This window comes from Charadrius vociferus, unplaced genomic scaffold, assembly GCF_000708025.1.
Source record: "Charadrius vociferus isolate BGI_N301 unplaced genomic scaffold, ASM70802v2 scaffold92, whole genome shotgun sequence".
NCBI lineage: Eukaryota > Metazoa > Chordata > Aves > Charadriiformes > Charadriidae > Charadrius > Charadrius vociferus.
This window is the reverse complement of record NW_009647874.1, coordinates 6146269-6167974: the sequence shown is the minus strand read 5'-3', so window position 1 is coordinate 6167974 and position 21706 is coordinate 6146269. Positions and strand designations below refer to the sequence as shown.

The 21706-nt window shown below is 38.0% G+C and overlaps 1 protein-coding gene across 1 annotated transcript in view; it reads right to left on the bottom strand.

Annotated features, from left to right (window-relative positions):
• GABRG3 (gamma-aminobutyric acid (GABA) A receptor, gamma 3) overlaps window positions 1–21706 on the bottom strand; it is a gene marked incomplete at its 3' end in the record, with an annotated part of 182274 nt that overhangs the window by 160142 nt on the left and 426 nt on the right. The window contains exons 2-3 of the mRNA XM_009883134.1: window positions 18519–18667; window positions 3764–3831 (exon numbers count right to left, since the gene is read on the bottom strand). Coding sequence (XP_009881436.1) covers window positions 3764–3831; window positions 18519–18667 — 217 coding nt within the window. The remainder of the gene's footprint in view (window positions 1–3763; window positions 3832–18518; window positions 18668–21706) is intronic.

Sequence of the window (21706 nt, the reverse complement as noted above, 5' to 3'; positions counted from 1 at the left end):
TTCATTGTGATTACACATATAACAAAGTTTTTTAATACAGAAAGGTTGAAATAAAATCTTGCAGTAGATATGAATATTGCATCCTACAACTCAGGGTTTCTAATGACATTGTAACATGAAATGGCAAGTTGTAGATTTCTGTAACTTACTTTATGAAGAGATGAAAACCAAGACAAAGGGATATAACATGTATACAGGAAGATTTAATCTGGCTTTTTTCAGACCATGCCCCAAAGGAATCTTCCATGTCACAGACAAAGGAAGAGTCACCACTGTCTATCCAGAAAACAAGTTTCTATTGTCATCATAAAGATGTTATAATGATGAGTCTGTAACAGAAGAGCATCTACACTACCTTCTCACAATCACTCCTGTTTTTTCTGGAAATCTTGAGGCTCTAAATAGATATTTTTGAAAGCAACTAGGAAATGAAACACTGGTAAGGCCCTTAGTGGAAGTGGCATAAACCTTCTGCAAGCAGTCTGGAAGGCAGGGTCAGACATATATTCCTGTGGATTACACCACCTTTTTCACAGAGTTGACTGCAAGCCTTTTCGAAGGGATCCCTAACATTTCTTCCCCTTGTGGAACTTCCAGCCTCAGCCTAAGAGGATTTCTTTTTTCTCAGGGTCACAAGCATTCACATACAATTCATCTGTCTGGTAGCAAATGTCTTTTTCCTGACTGTTAAAGAAACAGTTAGATATTAATATTCATACTCAAGTCTAATCATAATTACAACAAAGTTATTGACATCTGAAAAGCTTTGCTTTACAAAATTGGCTTGAACATTCAACTGAACACCCATTGAATAGATAACTTAAAGAAAATTATTTTACTTCCTAGGTTTCACCCACAGGATGAAAAGCACTGATGAAAACTGATAAGAAAATATACCTGCAGAGTTCGATCTCTAGAGAAGCTCAACATGATTTTCCCTCAGAAGTGCTGCAGATTAAGAAAAAAGTGATAGAGCTAAGGGATAAGTTTGGAAGTACACAGCAGGGAAGTCCTCCTTGAACATGTTGATGATCTCACTCTTGAAATAGAAGAGATGGAAATCAATGTAATCACCTTTCTTTTGCTCAATCAACTACCACCTTGACAAGTTGCCTTGACAGAATAGCTCAACTTTTAATAATAATTTAGGGCAGAAAAACTACACGTTCCTTTCCTGCAGAGAAAGATTCTCACAAGGATATTCTTATTTTTCTCCTGGAATACTGTTCTAAATTCTGTACACGATTTTCACACACATTCCTCTGCCTTTGAGAGTTCAGTTATATGACAGGAATCAGCCTGAAGATGGTCCCTTCCTTCCTCTTCTTCCGCCACAGGTAATTTCCAGCTACTGTTTCTGTTCAGCTGTTTGTGTACCCATGCCCCAGCAGTTCACAGGCTACATGAAAAACTGCTTACTTAAAAATAGATTATTTTTTTAAATTACTATTTTTAATTCAAAAAAAGTGTGTCATTTGTTTTTCCAATAGAGCACCACAGAGCTACTGCATACTGTAGCCAAACTGTTGAAATAACACAAATGGGGGGAAAAGTAGCTCCTCAATCAGTTCTGCCACCAGAGAGACAAGTTATCATACAGCACCATAGCTTGTAGGTTTGTGAGGAGGACTTCCCATCTTCATAGTAAGTTTGAGACTGCAAGCTCATTTCTGCTCTCTCATGTAAGTTTGGACATACTCCAAAGTTACAGAGCAAAAATGGAGCTTTTGGACATAAGTTTGCTATATTTGAGTGCCTAATGTTAATTTCTCATATTGATAATTACATTTGAGGACAGAAACAAAACTTCAAAGTGCTTAGCTAGTTCAGATTCAGTTTCAGTGGGATACACTGTCCACAAACATCTGAAACAAAGTCAATTTCTATTCAAAAGTTTAAATACAGCTTTAGGAAGATTTGAGTCCTTAAAACTTCAGGTACCTACATTTTATATTTCATCATTGTTTTATTTATCATTCTGTCCTTACAGATTATACATGGGTTTTTTCAGCTGTAACCAAGAAATATCTCTATGCCATACACTCACTAACTATCTTAATAAAACCGTTGACTATCAAAGAGATACAGCATGCACATTTTTTAAATTGATATCTTGGTGTATCTTTCCATCTTGGTGTATCTTTCCATCTTGGTGCCATAAGATATCCTGAACTCAAAGTTAAGGGATAAGTAAACTAGTCATGTTTTGACTGTGCCATGATAACCTTCCAAGAACAGCTGATTCCTTCTATTATTTTTTCTTTCTTCCCACCTGAAATGGTTCTCATAAATTACTTTCTTAATTATTGTTCCACACACATTTCCAGCACCCCAAGATGCTACTTACAAGCTAATTCAGAGGGGCAAAGAGCAAAAAGACTTTGAAAAGTAAACATCTTCACCATTGTCCACATCGCTTTTGAAAAGATTACCTGTTCCTAGAGTATACATAAATGCAAGCCAGAGGACCATAAGGAGAATAGATCTTCCAATAAATCATTCCCTGGACAAGTCATTTTGGTACACAGTCAGGGAAGGGCAAGATAATTAGCTATTTATTAGTTCAAGAATGGAGCAGGTACTCCCATTGCTTGACATTCAGCACTTTACATGAAATATTACCAATACATTTCACACTCTCTGAATATGTGTCCAAGTTGTTCCTAGCACATAATTTGTTCTGTCTTTACTTGCCAGATTTCCCATTGCCAGGGGGCATAAGAGTATCTGACCACCCAGTATTTGACACACTGCAATAATTTACATTCTCCCACATACAGAGGCAAAACCAAACAATCAGGCTGAATGACCACCTTTCAAATTCAAGAGCTTTTGTTCCAAAAATACAAAACATACATGCAGTGCATTTATTACATTCTTATGTGACCATTGTACACAGCAGCCTTTGAATGTCATTGTGAACAAAAGAAAGTCATTGCTTTGAAGAGGTTAGTGTAAGAGTTTTAAGTAAATTAAGATATTAACAAGTTCTCCATTTCCAAGCTGTATTAAGAAAAAACTCAGCCTAGTTTACAAAGAGGAATACTGTGCTGAATTCAAACTTGAAGGTGCACAAGCAGCCACGGTAACCCATACCTCCATAGTTACAAAAATATCCAGCTTGCTTTCTAAATCTGAATGTGTTGCTGCAGAACTGAGGTATATCCTGGAGTTAAGAAGACCACAACAACTGACCAACTGTTATGTTTTCCTAGGTTCACTGTTGTCACGCTATCACACAGACTCTTTCAGTTTCTCTTGCCTTTACATAAGCAGTACAGCTATGTATAATTTTTTCAAAATTATAGTTTAAGGCTAAAGATTGTTGATAACTCAGTGAAAGAAAAGTAACCACTGCAGAGATGATGAATTTCAAAAAAATATACTGATAGTATGTGATGACTCTCATTAACTCCACATTATGAAGCTCTGTATATTTGATTGACTCTTGAAACATTAATTCAAGAATTTTCTTGATAATAGCTTTGCTTCATACTTATTTTTTCCTAAGATGGCTATTTTGTCATTCAAGATCTACCAGCATTTTGTGGTAGACAACACAGAGCATAATAATGCTTGTAGGTTTGTTCTTCTCTTGAAGATACAGAAAAGGGTCATCTGAAAAACAAAGCTATAGCGAAAACAGAACTAAATCAGCAATCAAAACAACTTATCCCAGTGGTATTTATTGTCTCTTTCAAAAGCCATTACTGATGCCGAGACAAGCAGTCCAGATAAAAATCTTTGTTAGCAGTTCACTTACCATATTTATTGATGATACAGGACCAATGCTGTTGACATAAATGTCAACATCAATAACTGTTGGTTTTACTGTGGAGGAAAAAAAAAAAGCAAACATTATTTTGTAGAAAACTAAGTAATCACTTTAAATATTTTCTTCCCCGATAACTGTAAGGTCTACTCTTCAGGTAGAACTACTGAGAAATATGGATTATGCATTTTTCAGGAAGACAAGGTTCTTTTTCTCCTACCAAACAAAAATTGCAAATTACAGCCTGTATCACTTTATCATCATGATCCCCATTTATCTCAGCAGTAATTTGTTAACGAGACTTTCAGTTCTAAGCACAGTGGCTTAAAGTTAAAAGCTAAGATGACTGACATGAAACGAGAAATAATGCAGCATATCACTTTTCCCCATTGCCTCAACACATGTGTCCTCTAGCATGTGTGTTCCACATCAATAAATCTTTCCCGATTTCTCATCTCATCAGCCCTGAAATCATCCTAACTTAGAATAAAATCACTATGAAATACATTTAGCTAAACCTAAGCAACTCTTCTCCTTTCAATTTAGGCTCATTCCCTTCAGCCCACTTTGCCTTTTCACTCATTCTTCCAAAGGTTTTTTAATTTGATTTGGTTTAGTCAATGCAAGTTTCTCACAAGATTTTCCATGTTCTCACACTTCCAGGATTTAATAGCCCAGGACAAGCTCTGTGCTCCTTTCTTAAGCTGAGGCCACTAGGATTTATCTTCCTTTTAGTATCCTTGGTATCAGTGTACTTGCTGAACATTATTCAGATAGCTCTTACTGGTGATGTCGTCTAACTCTAAAATGTCACTCTTACACTGAAAGGCACATAGGTTTTTTTTACTTATACTGCCCTCTTTCTGACCCCATAGGGTATACATTAACCTCTAAATTGAGATCTAAATTGGTGTTTTACTTTCTCCAGGGTTAATTGACCCAAAATTAAGTAAGTATAAAACCTGTTCTAACCTGCATAGTCAGAATTGATGTAAGCTTGGCCCTAGCAGGCCAACAGCTTCTATTAGACCTCTCCCTTTCCCACAGAGGAAAAAATCTTCAAAATATCTTCAAAAAACAGTCTTCAAATATCTCCAGAGAGCAATTCAAACCACTGAAGTTTGGGAACTACGCTGAACTCAGAACTTTTTTGCACCAATCCCCAAGACCCCTAGAATGAGGAAATGCAGGTACATCAGCCACTCAGAGAGCTTTCTTCAGGGAAGCTACTGAGCAGAGAAGTGAGGTACAGTGAAATACCACGGTTCTGTGAGAAGCTTATCTCAGGTGGATAACAGTTAATTTGTTTAAAGCTTAAGAAGCCATCCGGCACAAAGATGAAGATAAACAGGAATCTTCACATGTAAAGATGAGTAATTTTTGCCCGCATCCCCCAAATTTCAGACTAACGATAAGATGCTGAGGAGTTTTAAAGTACCTGAAAAGATAGATGGTTCTGAAAAAAATAGGCAGGCTGGCTTGTCATGTAAGACTTTGGTAAGTACATATCATTAGGAAGACTAGATATAATGTAAAAACAGGTCTTAAAGTGGGTACAAATAGCAGTTAAAGATGATAATAGTTCTCTCTAATTCATTAAGTACCACATACTTTTTTGACTGCATATGGTCAGAACATCCAGCACTATTTAAGGCCGTGGTTTCAAACTGTCTGAAGTACTGGCTTATAAACTTGGATCTTCCCTTCAGCAAAAGAAAATCTGAACTCAGCTGAACAAGCACAACTGATTAATGCAACTCTAATTGTACCCAGCTAATAACTAAATAGGAGTCTAGCAGCTTCTGGTAATGAGACTTGCCTCAAACTGCAGTAATAAATGTCATTACATAGGAATTGGTAATAGCGGGGAACTACAGCTAGCTCTTTTACCAAGACAGAATACATGGAATAAAGAGCTCTGATCTTTTTAGGGCTTATGTATGTATCTAGCTGGAAGTTCAACAGTAAGGAGTTCTGGTAAACATTAATGGGACTAGACTTAGCGATGCAAATTGGCATGCAATTGAATCTTGGCAGGATCAGGGACAAAGTTCAGGACCAGAACACAGTGCTTGGAATCCATTTTTCCATTAATCCATTAATCCAGTATATAAATAGATTATGAGATGATAATTTCTCATGAGTATGTTGGGCCAAATTCTCTTCCAGTGCAAAAAAATGCTTGTTAATGCTAAAGACAGTTTGGTCTTATTCACATTAAAGGTCTAATCTTGAAACAGAAGAAAACTAAGCAGCTGCCACTTCTTCTGTCAAAATGAATCAGCATCTAGCCTCAGACATTCCCAGTAAAATTCAAATTAAAAATAAAAATAAAAAAAAATAGGTAAACTATTATATCGCTACAACAACAAAAAAGACTAAAAGTTCCTTTCAATGATATATTGTTTTCCTAGGCAGAGGCAGAAAATACAATTGTAATACAATTGTATGGTAAATAAGTGTTCACGTTTTGAAAGAAAAGGCAGACGAGTACAGTTCTTGTGGCATGTGGGTTCTCATGGATATAAACAGATATAAACTGGGATAACCATCAGGTATAAATTTTAGATTTGATATCACAGGATTTTAATTCAAAATACCAACCACAATGAGGCAAAGATTTTAAGATCCAAAACGCATTATGAAAAAGAAAATAAGTGAGTTTTAAAGTTATCATGTCTTATCAGAAAGAACTCAGTTTCAGAAAGAACTGAGTTTCATAGAAGACATAAATAGTTACATTATCAATTATTTCAAGGCCTGATCAGGTTTTCTGTATACTATGTGCATTTGTCACACTCAGCTTATGGTCTGATTTAAGCCTTTTTTCTTGCACTGAGAAAGTCCTCACAGTCTGGTTGGTTGAACAACGGAAGTGTTAATAGCTCACTAAAAGTTGGCAATAAGATTACAAATGGATACTCAGCTCCAGTACCGTTTTGATATCAGTATCAGCCCAAAACAGTTCTAAAAAGCTTCCTGAAACTTAGAAAAATTACTGGCAGAACCATGTGTATATCACATACAGGTTGTCAACAAATGCACCAACCTTCTCAAAGTTCTTTGAAATATTCTTTAATATATGGTAGTTAACTTTCTCTAAAAGACAATGTACACACACCCAAGTAGCAGCAGCGTTATGCTGCTACCCAGTGCTATCTAAGGTTAGCTAACTGCTCATCACAATCATTTCATCTTCAAACATGTTGGGTTTAACAGAGGAGAGAATTTATCAAGCCAATCAAAATATCTGCAAACAAAACTAAGGTCTCACCAATATTTAGCTAATAGTCCCCATCTGATCCAAATGCCATGGCTTTGAGACAGACATTGTGTTTATATTCCAGGGATCCTTGTGACTATCAAATTGCGAGGACACATCCACGTGAAATTTGTCTACAAACTTTTCACTGTCTACAAACAGTTCAAAAGATGCCTAGCCACAGGAGTCATGAGTTCAATGCTGCCTGCAAAGCTTGCTTAAGAAGCCAGGTGAACACTTAGACAGTTAGTGTAAAACTAGGTCAGACATTTCTGGACAACCACAAAACACAGAAACAGCTAGAATAATGCCTTGATCACAAATACCCATGCAGGGTGACAATAGGATATGTGTAGTCCTGCTTCATAGATTTATCCTGGTGAAATAAACAGTACCTGAACTTGAATCCCATTAAAATCCATGGAGACTTTACTCTTAGACATACACTAGCTGATGATGCATGTAAAAAATTCAACAGATAAATCAAGAGGTAATTTCATGTAGGGGAAAAATCTGCAATAAGTTCCTGACATTTTATTACAGTTTTTTAGGACTTTAAATTATCCTGTCCTTTTAAAATATCTCTTAATTTTTGATAGATCTCCATAATTCAGAATTGATGCTTATTTCGTGAATGAAGCCACTTTGTTTGCTTCCTACAGAAAGCTTCCTCCACATTTGAAGTCTGTCCAAATAGCATTTATGTTCCTGTACAAATCATAAATATTTAGAATTATTTTTTAAAGTTTAATGTTGAGAAATATTTTTATTGGAAGCTTATTTAAACATGAGTAGAACCAGCTGAGCTCTCATAAATTTTAAAATAAAATTAAAATTAATTTTTGTTGAGAGTTAACCTTTCTTACATTGTTCAAGCAACTCCCAGGCCTAAATTATTCTGGTTTTACCCAAAACAGCAGTGGTAAAAATATTAGGGATCAATACACACATATTTATAGAAGCAAAGCAATTAGCACTAGATTTTTAGAAGGCACGCAACCACATAACAAACACAATAGGAGCTCTGTTCCAGAAATACACAGCCACTTGAACTCTGCCTAAGTTCCATAAGACTTCTGAACGCCACAGACTAACAAGATTGGCTCTACAGTAATGAGATATTTTTTGAAATTACTCTATAATGATATTTTACATTATCTCATTAGCACATAAATTGCTATTTTTAAATTGGGATAAAGCTGTAATAAATACATTACACAGTTATCGGTAACCGTAGTAGTAGTGACTATAGTGTTAATGTTTACTTTGCATTAGTGATGATGACTACTAATATTTCCTACACAAACTTATAGGTGACATCTAATTACCTGTTTGTTCCTGTTAAACAAACTGCTATGCTAAGAAGTCACTTCTCAGGGATAATTGTGGTCAGCTAAAACTTCTATATTTTAGAAAAAATTACCACATTTGAAGAAAGACATAGTAACAGGGATTGTTGAGTCATCACCCCTGGAGGCATTTAAAAGATGTGTAGATGTGGCACTTAGGGACATGGTTTAGTGGTGGACTTGGCAGTGTTAGGTTTATGATTGGACTCGATGATCTTAAAGGTCTCTTCCAAACTAAATGATTCCATGATTCTATTCTGTGATTCTACGAAGGCACCAGTGAGGAAAATAAAGAAAGACTCGTTCTTCCTGCATAGAAAAGAATGGGCCTGAACAACAGATAGAGGCAAAAGCTCTCCTCTTGCTACGGACAGAGAAACTCTGACAGAACTGTCATCCCTGTGTTTTAAAATCAAACTACCAAAACAGGACTGCAAATGAAAATCAAAAGCATAATCAAAAATTTGGTGCAGTCTTGAAAGAAAATTTGGATGACAGCAATACCAGGATGAGAACAGAGTCTTCTGAACAGGATATTTTATTCACATGCTAAGTTTTGTTGCCATTCTGTCCTGGAGCATGAATGACAGCGTTCACATAAACGGACTCTGTCCATTAACTAGGCATCATTTTTATTCTTCATATCCCACCATCACCATCAATCAACCTTCAGCACTTTCAGTCTTTCATTTACCTTTCCCTAATGCACAAGCTGTAATTTTTCCAGTATTATGTTGTTCAGGAATTAAAACTGTAGATCTGAATGGTTAGGCTGGTTTTATAATCCAGCCCTAAACTTTCCATTTTTGTTTTACTTATATTCATAGGAGGGCGGAGTTCCTATGTGATATCATAAGACTGAACAATAATAGAATTTGTTCCTGTGAAGTCTAGCAAGCAAGCAACCAAGGTGTGGATGAACAAGAGTAGTCATAAGAAAACCATACAATTGCAAAAAAAGAGCAACAATATTTTAAAATAATATGTGCAGAACGTTTTCCTTTTTTAAATATGACATAATAATTTATTAGTCTGTGCCACAACCTCAAAATGGCAACTGTAGCACTGTACATTTCCCCAATTTACAAATATTTGCTCAGAACCCTCTTCAACAACAACAAAAAAAAAAAGACTTCTAAATACACTTCTACACTTGGTAGAGCCAATATAGTCTAGGTTATTGCAGAAGGAAGGAGAGAGGAGAGGAGAAAGGGATTTTCTTATGGAATAAATATCTCCGACTCTTACCTAACTTTCCATCTGTGGTGTCCTGAAAGTCTGTATGCTATATTCCCAAAATCCTCTCAGATTTCTTAGGTGAAGTTACGGAAAAGAAGAGAAAATAAGAACTAGCAGCTGCTACGTATAGTTTTGGCTCTGACAATTTAGACAAAGAGTTTGGCAAACATGAAATGTCAACCAAACTTTCCCAGCTATAGTGCCACTCAAAAAAATATTCAGTCTAAGTTTGTATGAAGCCATTTCAGCAAGTAATCACTGTCAGGAAACAAAACTCTAAAAAAGAGTTATCTGTGTAAATGAATTATTTACATTCACAATGAGATGGCTGTATTGTAAGGGAACTCTCTGTTAAGGTAAAAGGCCTCTCTCACACAAAAGCAGTACATCTTTGTAAAACCAACAGACTACATGCAAGACATAAGTATTGCAAAGATACAAACAGGTCATTAGAAATGAGACAAAAGAGCAGTTTCATCTGCAAAGAACTGTATTACTTGGGTTAAATTATGAGATTAGTCTCAGAAAAACAAAGTGTGTGCACACTGAAATATTTCTATGTAAACTTCAAATTAAAGTGTTGCTTTCCAGCATTTGATTTAAATTAGGTATTCTAAAAAAAATGAAACAAAAAAGAAAAAATCAAACCTGTTAAATAATAAAAAAAAATAAAACCACATTTTGTTTAAAGCAGAAACATTAAACTGGAGGGCTTTAGGGTCACTGCATCAGAATAAAATTTCTCTATGTATTCTTCTAGCATGACACATAAAGAGTTTTACCCGAGAGAAGGATGAGTAAAAAGTAGGGTGTTCCCCTGACAGTTGAGAAGCTGAGAACCAAACCAGGTCAGAAATGAAAGTCAGAAATCCCCCTTTACTCAGCTCCATGGTTATGCAATTAGAAAAGCAGAACATAGGCATGGAAAAACTCAATGTTAACAGGCTATCCTAATCAGAAATGTTCTCATGATAGATTTTGAAAGAGTCTATGTTTGATGCATTATACTGTCACCATACAAGGATTAGGATTAGGTAGAACCAACCTATTTATTTGTGTCATGTTTCAAAACTCAAACATGTATCACAGTTTTCAAAATCTAAAACTGGGACTTTGGAGTCCCCATAGAGTAGTTTACCCCTTGCGTATTAGCCTTGCTATTCATATTCCAGAAATGTTCATGGCAAAGTCTGCAGAAGAAAGCATCAATTACTGAAGATGCTAGACAATTAAAACTCCTGCAGACAATCAAGAAATCCCTTCTATCCTCCCACCTAGAACAGAGGTCACTCTTGTTTGCATTGAATAGCAACCCTTTCCTCGGGAATATTCCTCTCCTTACATAGGTGTGCTTATACATAATGCATGGGAGATGACTGGCACCAAAATAGTCTTCATGTTTACTTTCTTACTCATGGAAATGGACAGTTAATGGATTTCCAGTTTGGTGGCTGAACCAGAACAAAAGTTTTCAGAAATAAAGACAATCCACTTTCCCCCCAAAAAGAGAAAGGGAAGTATCAGAACAATTAAAGCATTTCTGATTTTTTTCTTGTGATCTTTTTCAGTTCCTGAGCTCTCACTATATTCACCCGTTTCCTAGCTGAGTCTTAGCCACAGCACTATGCATCCTCACCAACGGGTTATTCAAGTTTCTTCTTCCATATAAAGCTAAATTAGACTAATCTCCACAATCTTCTGCTGTGCCCAACACTACAGAAGTTGGATCCAGGACTATGGCTTTCCCCTCCTGAGTGCTGCCATAATACAAACAGAAGTTACACCCTCTCTCCTTCCTATTGTGTAGTACCTTTACACACTGGCTAGCTCTCCAGGTGCAACTGTCTCTAATCAACCCCTAAGTGACACCTGTCTCTCAATTCTTCCTGTTGTAAGACGCCGCCTGTCCTTGTCTCTCACAGGCTACCATGAAAAAAAGACTTACAGCAGAAAGTAGTAATTTGACCTTGCATGACAGTTTACAGCTTTCTCTGCACTATGATCTGGGAAATATTTTGATCTGTGAGGCAATAAGCAACCTTTGGTCACCACATACAAGGCAACCTTGCTGGAGCTAATTTAAAGAGTATCAGGTGTGGCAATCAGCAGCTAGCAAAAATAACTTGACAGCCAAAGCGGCAACAGCCTGTGGTGCACTTTCTGGGTTCATTTCTGTGTGGCCCGCTAGGAAGGCAGGTCAGACAGTAGAAAGGTTGTGTTACAGCTCCAGGTTTTCATTAGGATTGGGCTTGAAAATGCGCATCTCCTTTAAAAAGCAACAGAATGAAAGTTGTGCCTGTTCACCCTGCAGATCTGCTCCTTGCATACGCTGAAACTGCTTAAATTAGTTACAGAGGGACCTTTTAACTGCTTAAAAAGAGAACTGCTGTTAAAACCCACCAGTACAATAAAGCATGTCAGACAGAACTTAGTCTTCTGTGTTTGCTGACACAAATGACCCACCTATTTCTACCAGCTACACTTGTACAAACCTACCCAAGGGACTCAGAGTTGCACAGCTGTTTGTGAGACTGCTCTTATCTTCAGAAGTTTGCCTAAGCGTTACAGATACTTGAGGAGCAAAGAAAAACAGCTGGACTCTCAAGACAGCTAGAACTGGCAGAGTCAAAAGACAGATAGGCATTAAATTAGGGGGTGTATGTATGTGTGCGTATACATACACGCATATACATACATGCATATACACTTTCATACTTCAAAGTGAACTTATTTGGGCTTATAAATACACAATAAGCACAGGGGACCACTACAGGCTGTACAAATATCTAGAGGATCCAAGAGGAACCTTGTCACTGCAGTACAATCAGAAAGGAGGGAAAAGCAGGCATTATTGGTGAAAGCACCTCAGAACACAAGCTGATGAAGCTTTCTTCAACATGTGCAATTCAATGCCTTCCCTAATATAGTGATACAATTGAGAAACAGAAGATGCAAACATGCAATACAAATTATCCTACTACTTTTTTCTACCCTTTCAATGAATAATATCAGTAAAATTCGTATTATTCATGCTTGTTCTGTCTCTCCCATAATGCTCTTGCCTCAAGTCTGATTTGATGTCAGCTTGACTTTTTTTTTTAATAAAGTAAGAAGGCAGGCAGCTTAGAAACCAAATGCTAGAAAGTACCGGGAAAACAAATGAATGCAATAAACTACCACATTTATACAAGACTTCTCTTGCATTAAAAATGGAATTCAGTCTTTTCAGTTTTGGCTGACCATTACAAGAAGTATCAGTTGAAAAACTAGCTGTCATCTAAGTAACTCTGAGGCACGGGAAGTTCTGTCTTGTAACTTTCCACTCCTTGATTTCGGTTTTTATCTCATTGTAGCTTAATTTCTAATACTTATGATCACACGCTACTTTCAATTTCCCTGGGTAGTTTGAATACACTGGAGTGTAGTACCTTCTCGTTGGCTTTTCTCTTACCAGCACTATTTTGCCCCAGCCTCTGAAATAGAAATGAACTGAAAGTATTGAACTTTCCCTGGCAGAGTATAAATAACTGCAAAGATCATTGGTACAGCCTGAAATGCAGGGAAATAATGGCTTTCTATGATTTGCAGGTATGTTTAAAAAATGCTAAAACAGAAATTTATCACTTTCTTAACACCACTTTCTCACATTAGGAACACCATGGAGAAAAGTAGTGGACTAAAAAAAAAAGTAGGTATTTCAGGAGCTGCGAAAGAAGGACGGTAATCACAGGAAGGCTGGAGAGCACCTGGTCAGACTGCAGGATGTGTGTTTTAGAATATCCTTTGCGCTTAAATTAAGAGTGATGAGGTAACTGATGGCTTGTTAGAGATGCTCAGGGAAAGGTTTTGTTCTCTAAAAATTATTGGTGAAATAAAAAGTTTTCTTTCACAGTAGCAGGTTGAGATCAAGAGGGAAGCTTGGAGTTTGGCTCAGCTTATGAACTAATCTTAACATTACTACTGCCTTGTCATCACCGAAATGCTGGTCCACATTAGTTATTGCTTCTTAACAAACAAGAGGCAAAAAGATCTTTTCTTTGAGATAAGCAAACCAGCTACCAAAAGGCAGCTCTTAAGACTTAATGCTCATCATGCTCCAAGTGAGTACTGCAGCTCTGAGCCTGGTCTAGGGTGAGATTTTTTTTCCTCCTGCTACTAATGTCACATTTCAGAAACTTCTCACATACTAACTTTTTTGATGGGTAAGGTGACTTTCACAATGAAAGAAAAATATAGCATATTATCTTCCACATGTAAAGCTCAATCATGGAATGTGATTGGCAAAACTCACTTTGGAAGAACATACTGTTACAAACTTTTTGTCTATTTAAGGCAACCTACAATCTGTATGAAGATAAGCACAAAGCAGTGTAGGGTAATAAAGGCAGCTTTTGTTTTCCAGGACTCCACTGTGGACTAAGCTGTCCATTAAGGAAGGTGAGAGGGAAGGTTTCATTACAGTGAACTGATTTCGCAGGAAATATATTTTGTCATGTGCAATTTAATATACCTGTGGTTTGCTTCATCGTTTTGTGTTTGGTTTTTTTTTTAACAGAACTGAAATTTTAAATCAGTTAATCAAAAATAGAGCAATAGCAAAAACCTGGTTTATTAATAGAACCTAAGTAAGACTGAGATTTTTCTAGCTGTAATTATCATCATTCTACTCTGTGGCCTGTTGGTTTGCCTATTATTTCTTTTCTCATTTTATTAATAAAGACAAAGTGAAATTTCAGGGCCAGAATTTAGTCCTACAAAATGTCAGTACTTAGACCAGTGTGACATGGGGGGAAAAAAAAAATCACTTTTGCAGGGTAGTAAGCCTTACTGCACTTGGAAAATGTTGCATATCCATTGAATGGATCTTCACTTCAAAGGACTTTGAAACAAACTCCAGAGTACCTGCTATTGGAAGAGATTTTAAGACCTTCATGGCTCAGAACAGGTTTACTTGTTATCTGGGACTCGTGACTTTTATACCATGCAACAGACCCATGATTCTCAGCCCTATAAAACCCTATGACCCATGATCAGCTAGCCCTACCCTAGCTGGTAAAAAGTAGGTGGAAAAGATGCTTTGTCTCCATTAAACACTTTTCTTTTTGATCTACTCAATAAGCTGTTCAGTGTGAGGTGCTTTCTTCTCTTTCTTTTTTATTTTTTTTTTTTCAGTTCCAAAAGGTACGTATGTTCTGTGGTATAATGGAAAACTGCCAGATGCCACCATTAAACTGAAAACCCTCACAAGCTGTGATATTTATGGAGACAAGAACTCTGCCAAGTGTGAGGCCACAGGGGATGCAGTCCGATATTCCCCTGCTGTAAAACACTGCTTTGTTTCCAAAGACCATAGGCCCTTTTAGCTAGACAGGTCCTGTTAAGGTGTCAGGTTGCTGATAGCCTTCACCAGGTAACTATTTTGCCTAATAGTTAGGTTGTTCAATCCACTCTTTCAAAATCCTCGCTTGGAACCTTGCAGGTGATGCCTGTACTGCTGAGCATAGATTGAACACGTGATCTGACTGACAGTCATTTACCTGAAAGCCCAAGCCAAGTATAGGCCAGCATAAGAAAAAAAGAAAGGAAAGAGCAAGTCCTGACCTTGCATCTTAGCACTGACCTACATGTACTTTACAGTGGTTTAGGTGGGCTGTGCAGGGGAGGAGGAAGGAGGGTGGCTGTGTGTCTGTTCACAGGAGTGCATTCACTGATGGCCATACACCTGACCTGGAGGTGACGTGATTACTCAAGAACTCAGTGCCCATATGGTAAGTGGGCACTCTGAATAGGCCTGTATAGTGCCAGGAAGTACCTGGACATACCTGAGCTAGCCGAAATATCAGCTGCTCTGGGAAGGATGAAAGACCACAGAAAAGTCACTGCCTGGGCCAGCATGCATTTCAACACCTTCTGTGTGCCACAGTCTTCTCCTCCCCATGGGCTTGCAAAAGTGTGTTCCCTGGTGAACTAAAAACTGCAACCCTAACCTTTGAAAGTGCAAAGAAGTCGGTATTTTCCTAGGCTTTTCTGACTGCATTCAGAAAGAAGACCATTTCTTCAGGAGCACTGCTAAAGTTATCGACTGTTAGAAGTAGAGGCTTTGCAACAAATGATTGGAAAAGAGAGTGAAGAGTGATGTGGCACGAAATGGCGAGTGTCCCCTGTCCTGTGGGACAGCCGATTTGCTTACAGGCAGCACTGCACAAATGTAAAGTCCCTAAAGAGTAGCTGACTGCACGTTAGTCCTGAATTTAACCCTCAATGTCTTTTATTGGCTGCACTTCTGCTTGATTCTGAGAGTTACTTCTCTCTTCCTCCACTGGTTCATTCCATGCTTTCTATAAATTTCAAAACATGCATTTTCTTACTGTATGCTCTATGTTACAGGGCACACTCCTTTTTTTCCTAGTGCTTTAACTGATTTATTTAACTGTATCATGTTTTAACCGATTTGTATTAATACTGGGACCTTCAGGGCAGGGGCAGGAACTCCGTTCAATTGCCAGGACAAGACAACCATCTAGTTTGGAGGATAACCTTCTCCCAGATTGAAAGGAAGATGTGCTTGTGTGTGAGGAACCAGCCGGCAGTTCAGGGAAGTCAGACAGAATGCCTGATTCTCTAACACTTCCCCCATGTTCTCCTTGACAAATGCAGCAGCTCCTCTTCTTCAAAAGGGCAATGTTATTTATCTGCATCAAAAGGAGGAGAGGAGGGAAGAGGGACTAGGGAAGGAAGCAGAGGAAGCACACTTCTCTAGCAACTGAACAACACTCGGCTCAAGTTCTGAAACAGCCAGATTCCTATCAAAGAGAAAAATGGCTGAGGACTGAGACATTTGATAGAAATAGATAGATGTAGTTGAGAACTGTAAAATCTCTGTTTGGTACAATATATGAGGAGCTGTGCAATTTAACTCCTTTCTCTAAAAGAGGATTTATGAAAGTTTGTGGAGAGACAAAAGGAATTATTTTGGTAACAATGATTTTCCAGTGCTGTAGGATATGTCTGACCTCTGCTGATTTTATGGCAACTGACGTGGGCACTTTGAGTGATTACTTTGCCCCACATGGGCATAACATAATTTACTCTGCCTGAAGTCAGTAATCTGAGGACATGGTGTACAAAGCAAAATAAAAAATTTGTCTGAGAACGTCTTCAAGATGCTGATATGGGTGGGGAACTGCATTAAAGCACTTCTCCATCAGATATTAGAGATCAGCTAAATCCAGGATGACAAACTAAGTAGAGAGAGACAGATAAATGTCACTCTGTGTTAAAAAACAGACATATCTATCAAACGTGGTCTTTCTAAATACTACAGAAAATCAAAGTAATAGCTATTGAAAAAACAAAACAAAACCAAACCACTTTCTTTCATACCACAGCATAGCTTTTTTTTTCTGGAACTGTTGTATTAATGTGTAGCTGTAAGACACTAATAATTGTAATGGTGAATACATACAGATGGCTCTTACTTCCCTCTAAGCTCACACAGAGGGATCACCTAGAAAGGATATCAATACATGTGCCATCAGCAAACTGTAGTTTCACAATAATCGGTGGTATGAATTCTCCCTCTAATCTCTGAAAAAAAAATTTAGGAAAAGCAAATTCTATTAGGTAGTTGTTTTGAGCTTTGCTGTCATGGTTAGGGCTGGGCTGGCCACTAAAACAAATGACTGACACTCTCTTTTACCTCTTTCCTCCTCAGAGACGAGAGCGCATCTGCAGCAACCTCAGTTCAAATCTGAGTCACGGCACCACCCCTTTGATCCCTCAGCTTTTATACTGAGCATGAAGCAGATGGGATGGAATACCCTGTTGGTCAGTTTGGGGTCACCTGTCCTGTCCGCTCCTCCCCGCAGGTGCTACCCATCTATACTTTTCCACCTCTGACCCTCCAACACGGCACTCAAGAAAGTTAGCTGACCTTGGTTGTTATAGCAATAACTATAAGCAGGATCCTCTCTGCATACCGTTCCTTGGTATTCACTACAAACATCAGACTGAAAAATACGCCATTAATTTCAGAGAGTTAGTTAGAAGAGGCTTAGCTGAAAAGTAAAATTACTGAAAAGAAAACTGGTTCTGTTTTACCTCAAACCAGGACAGCTTTCCCCATTCCCAGTTCATTCTGAAGTATACGCAAGGTACAATAAATGTAAACGGCAAATTGTCTCTGATTTCTGTCATACAAACTTGCTGTGAACAAACTGAACAGCAGTTGTGCTATAGCCATTCTGATCTAAGGATGCAAACAAGGCAAACAGGGCATAACCACAAAAGGTAAAAAAATACTGGTTGGAAACACACAACCTATATGTAGTAGTACTGCCCACAAGACACTTCCATTTGATTTGATTTCTTTTGGAGGTAAGATGCCTGGTGGTTTAGGGAAGAAAATCTCTAGAGTTGCCCAACACACAGGCAAATTCTAGTGCCTCCTTCTCAGCATCAAGGAACTTAACTTTTGTGATCACATTTTGAAGGGAGTAGATAAACATCCTTCTCTTGCTGTGTCCTACTTTTTGCTTTGAATATGCTGGGGTTTTGATTGCTCCTCAGAGCGTGAGTTTTTCATATGCATGGATTGGATGACAAAAGAGATAAGTATGTTCCTAACTCTGCCAAAGACCTGCTCAATACTTTAGAGCTAGCCCTTCCATATCTCTATCCAAACTCTGTACAAGCAAAGCAGAGTTTGTCACCCTAAGTTACCACCGTATCTTCCCGTGAGGATTAGCGTTTTTTACATATTGACTTGGAAATAAACTTCAGCCAAAAAACCTTAATCTGCACTTTCCCAGCGATTTGTGCACACTAACCAAAACATAACATGTCTTTTCTGCACCCATAGATGCTTTCCTTCACTTGTGCGGAAAGGAGTACTTACTTCCAATATCTGGCCGTAGCTTTTTGTCATACTCTCTCAACAGCTTGTTTAGTATGAGAGTCACATCTGTGTCTTGTGTTTTTGGAGCTAAAACCCATTTTTGGTTAGTTGTTCCGTCTTCATATTCATCCTCTTCAACCTTTCTAGAACTGCAATAACAAATCAGACAAATAGATGTTATTTTACATAACTAAAAACTGAATTTACATTCCGGGTAAATCTCCACACTCATCTGAAGAAGCTTTAGATATCTCCTTTGGCTCTGCCTGTCTACCCAGCCTTAGGCTGTTTTTTGCAACAGGATGTTCCCATTAACAGTTGTTGAGAATCTGTGGATGGGTCATCATTGAGAATTGTTTAGAAATTGTCTTCTGCCAGCCGCTCCAAAAACTTTACTCTGGGAGTTAATACATCTATCAGAGTAGTATTTTATACCCTGTATTTTAACCAACCTATCCCAACTAGTTAGTTTACAATATACTCTTACCAAGAGTGAACATCTGCAGCATTATTTTATTAATACATCAAGACAACTGATTCATCTCTTCCACAAAGGCTAATAAGAGTATTAAAAATTCAGATCTTCTAATACTTCCTGATCATTTTATCCTATTAATAAATTATTATATTCTCAGTGCCTGAATTTCAGAGTTTAATGTATTACAAGGCTTAGAATTAAGAGCTTGCTCCTTGAATTTAAGATGGATTATCACAAGCGCACAAATACATTGCATAAATTAATCTGAGTTTCCCTGCAGTTTTAATGACATCTTTTAAAAAACAGTACTACACCAAGAGTTATGACTTCCTTCCTTCATAGGTGGACTATTTTTATTGTAAGAGTATGCTAATACAAATGTGGTGGAACTACAGTTTGCCCAGAAATCACAGCTAGAGCTATTTTCACACAAGACTAATTTCATTTGTGCGGCTTTTTGTGCACGAACAGTAAAATGTTGAAGATGTATCTTTTGGTATCTTAGAAACCAAATCTGTTTGATGTCTCTCACTGGAGAAAATCTATGACAGTTAAACTGAGATGAAGTTATCAGGAGAAAAGATAACCTCAGTGGTGGAACCTACAGCAGTAATCATGTGTTGCTTCGACCTGCAATTGCTCCGGTGATACAATATCATTTTGCAACCTTTTAACATAAATGTCAATAATTATGCAAGGTGCAAAGCAATGGACAATCAGAGGCAGCAGCCTTGCTAATTCACGGGATGTGCTACATACGTCAGAGCAACCTCTTTTCTCTCTCTCCTTTTCTTTTCCTCCATAATGAAACTAGTGTCTTAAAATACCTCAGATGTCCAGAAGACTTGATAGACACTCTATAGTAACAGAAAAAATTGAATACAATTATAAAAAAATAATCACAGAGCATCATCAACCCTCAACATTGCTTGTAGACCACCATTCGAGCATTTAATGAAACTTTTAATTGAAACTGCTCTACAGCCAATACGCCCCTAAGGATTAGCCATGAATCACTTAACATGACCTCACGAATCGCGAGTGCTCTACACTTTCTATATAAAAAATAATTTTGAAGCATAACCCCTGAGGACTTTCTACAGAGAAAGCTCACATAACCAAGTTGCAAAAGTAGAGAAAACTTAGGAAAAATTTTGAATTGATGACCACCCCTTCTCTGTTAGTGAGTTATATTTTTTAAAAACTTGATCTTTTTGTGTGTGTGTAATTCACCCAATGAGCATTAAAAAAAACCCAAGAATTGGGGGGGAGAGGGGGAGGTGTCCCTCAGATTCAAGACAAGCCCTATGTTTTAATACTGCAGTTAGAGAACCATTCTCAAAGGAGACACCATCTCCAAATACACATGGCTGATATTTCAGGGCTGAAACCCTGAAGTGGTGCTGAATTGCCAACAGGAAAGGAGCACAAATCGTACATCTTTTTCTGCTGCACCAACAACTTTACTGGAGACATTCCGACTGCACGTGGAAATGAGAACCGAGCTCAGGTAGGATCAAGATTCACATTTCAGGGAGCTGCTCCTTTAAAAGCAGTCACTAGGTAGGACTCCAAGCTCTGACAGACCTTTTAAATCCCCTCACTCTAGCAGCTTGTTTCCTACAAAGTACCTCCAGATGATGTAAATTCCTACCTACCTTCTAGATGAAGATTGGGGCTGTGAGAGGTTTCACAGTGAATCAGACTAATACACTAGATACGTAATTTTCAAGGTGTTTTGTTTTCCTCCTTAAGAGTTTGTATTTCACTTCCCTTGCTTGCCTCTACACAATTAGGCTGCTTGAAGGCATTTGAGGATGCATTTTCACCCATAGCCATACTGGTGACTACTAAATCCGCAGCATATTCCTGCTATCCACAGAAACAAGTTCTGGGATGATGGCAGCCCATTCTCAAATTGGGGAGGAAGAAGGGCTGCACACCTTCCAAACTCCTCAGGGGCCACTAAATCTGATCCCGTGAGGGGACAGAGAGGAGGCAGTGCATGAACTGCAAAGGAGGAAGGCTGGAAAACCCCAAGGTCCTGTTCCATGGCAAGAAGTAATACAATATTCAGCTTATTCAGGCAGACAAAAAAGAGTTAATCACTAACCTAAAAAAATCAGCTGTTGCCTAGGCACCAGCGTCCATGAGCCTTTTACAGTTCACTGGTACAGATGTTGTATTGCACCAGCCAGTGACAAGAAGGAGCCCAAAAGGCAAATGTAATGATGCAGATAAGACGAAACTGCTGATTACCTCTTCTTTCTCTGTACTAGGAATGCCCAAGCAGGATGCATCCCATCTGACCATGTACCTTCAATCAGAAGTTTACCATTTGCCAAATAGAAAGATGTAATTAAGTATCTGCCAAGACAAAACAACAGCTGGGTAACTTGCATGTAAGTGCCTCAGATGAATTAGCTGAGGAGTTCTTTGCACCACTTTTCTAAACGTTTATAAACTCTTTAATAAATGGGACTTGGAGGACAGCCAAGAGGTAAGTGAGACCTATAGATTAGTTCATCTAATGTCCCTCGTAGGGGAAATAATGTGGACTTAGCTGAGGAGACTTTGAGTCTACCATGCATATGTGCTCCTGGAAAAGAGGGAGCTTTTCTCTCTCACAGTTGAGGGCATATCATCCAGGAATGGAAAGACAGAGTAAGACAAGCTCAAGTTTGACATAATTTCCTATTCCCAGCAGGAA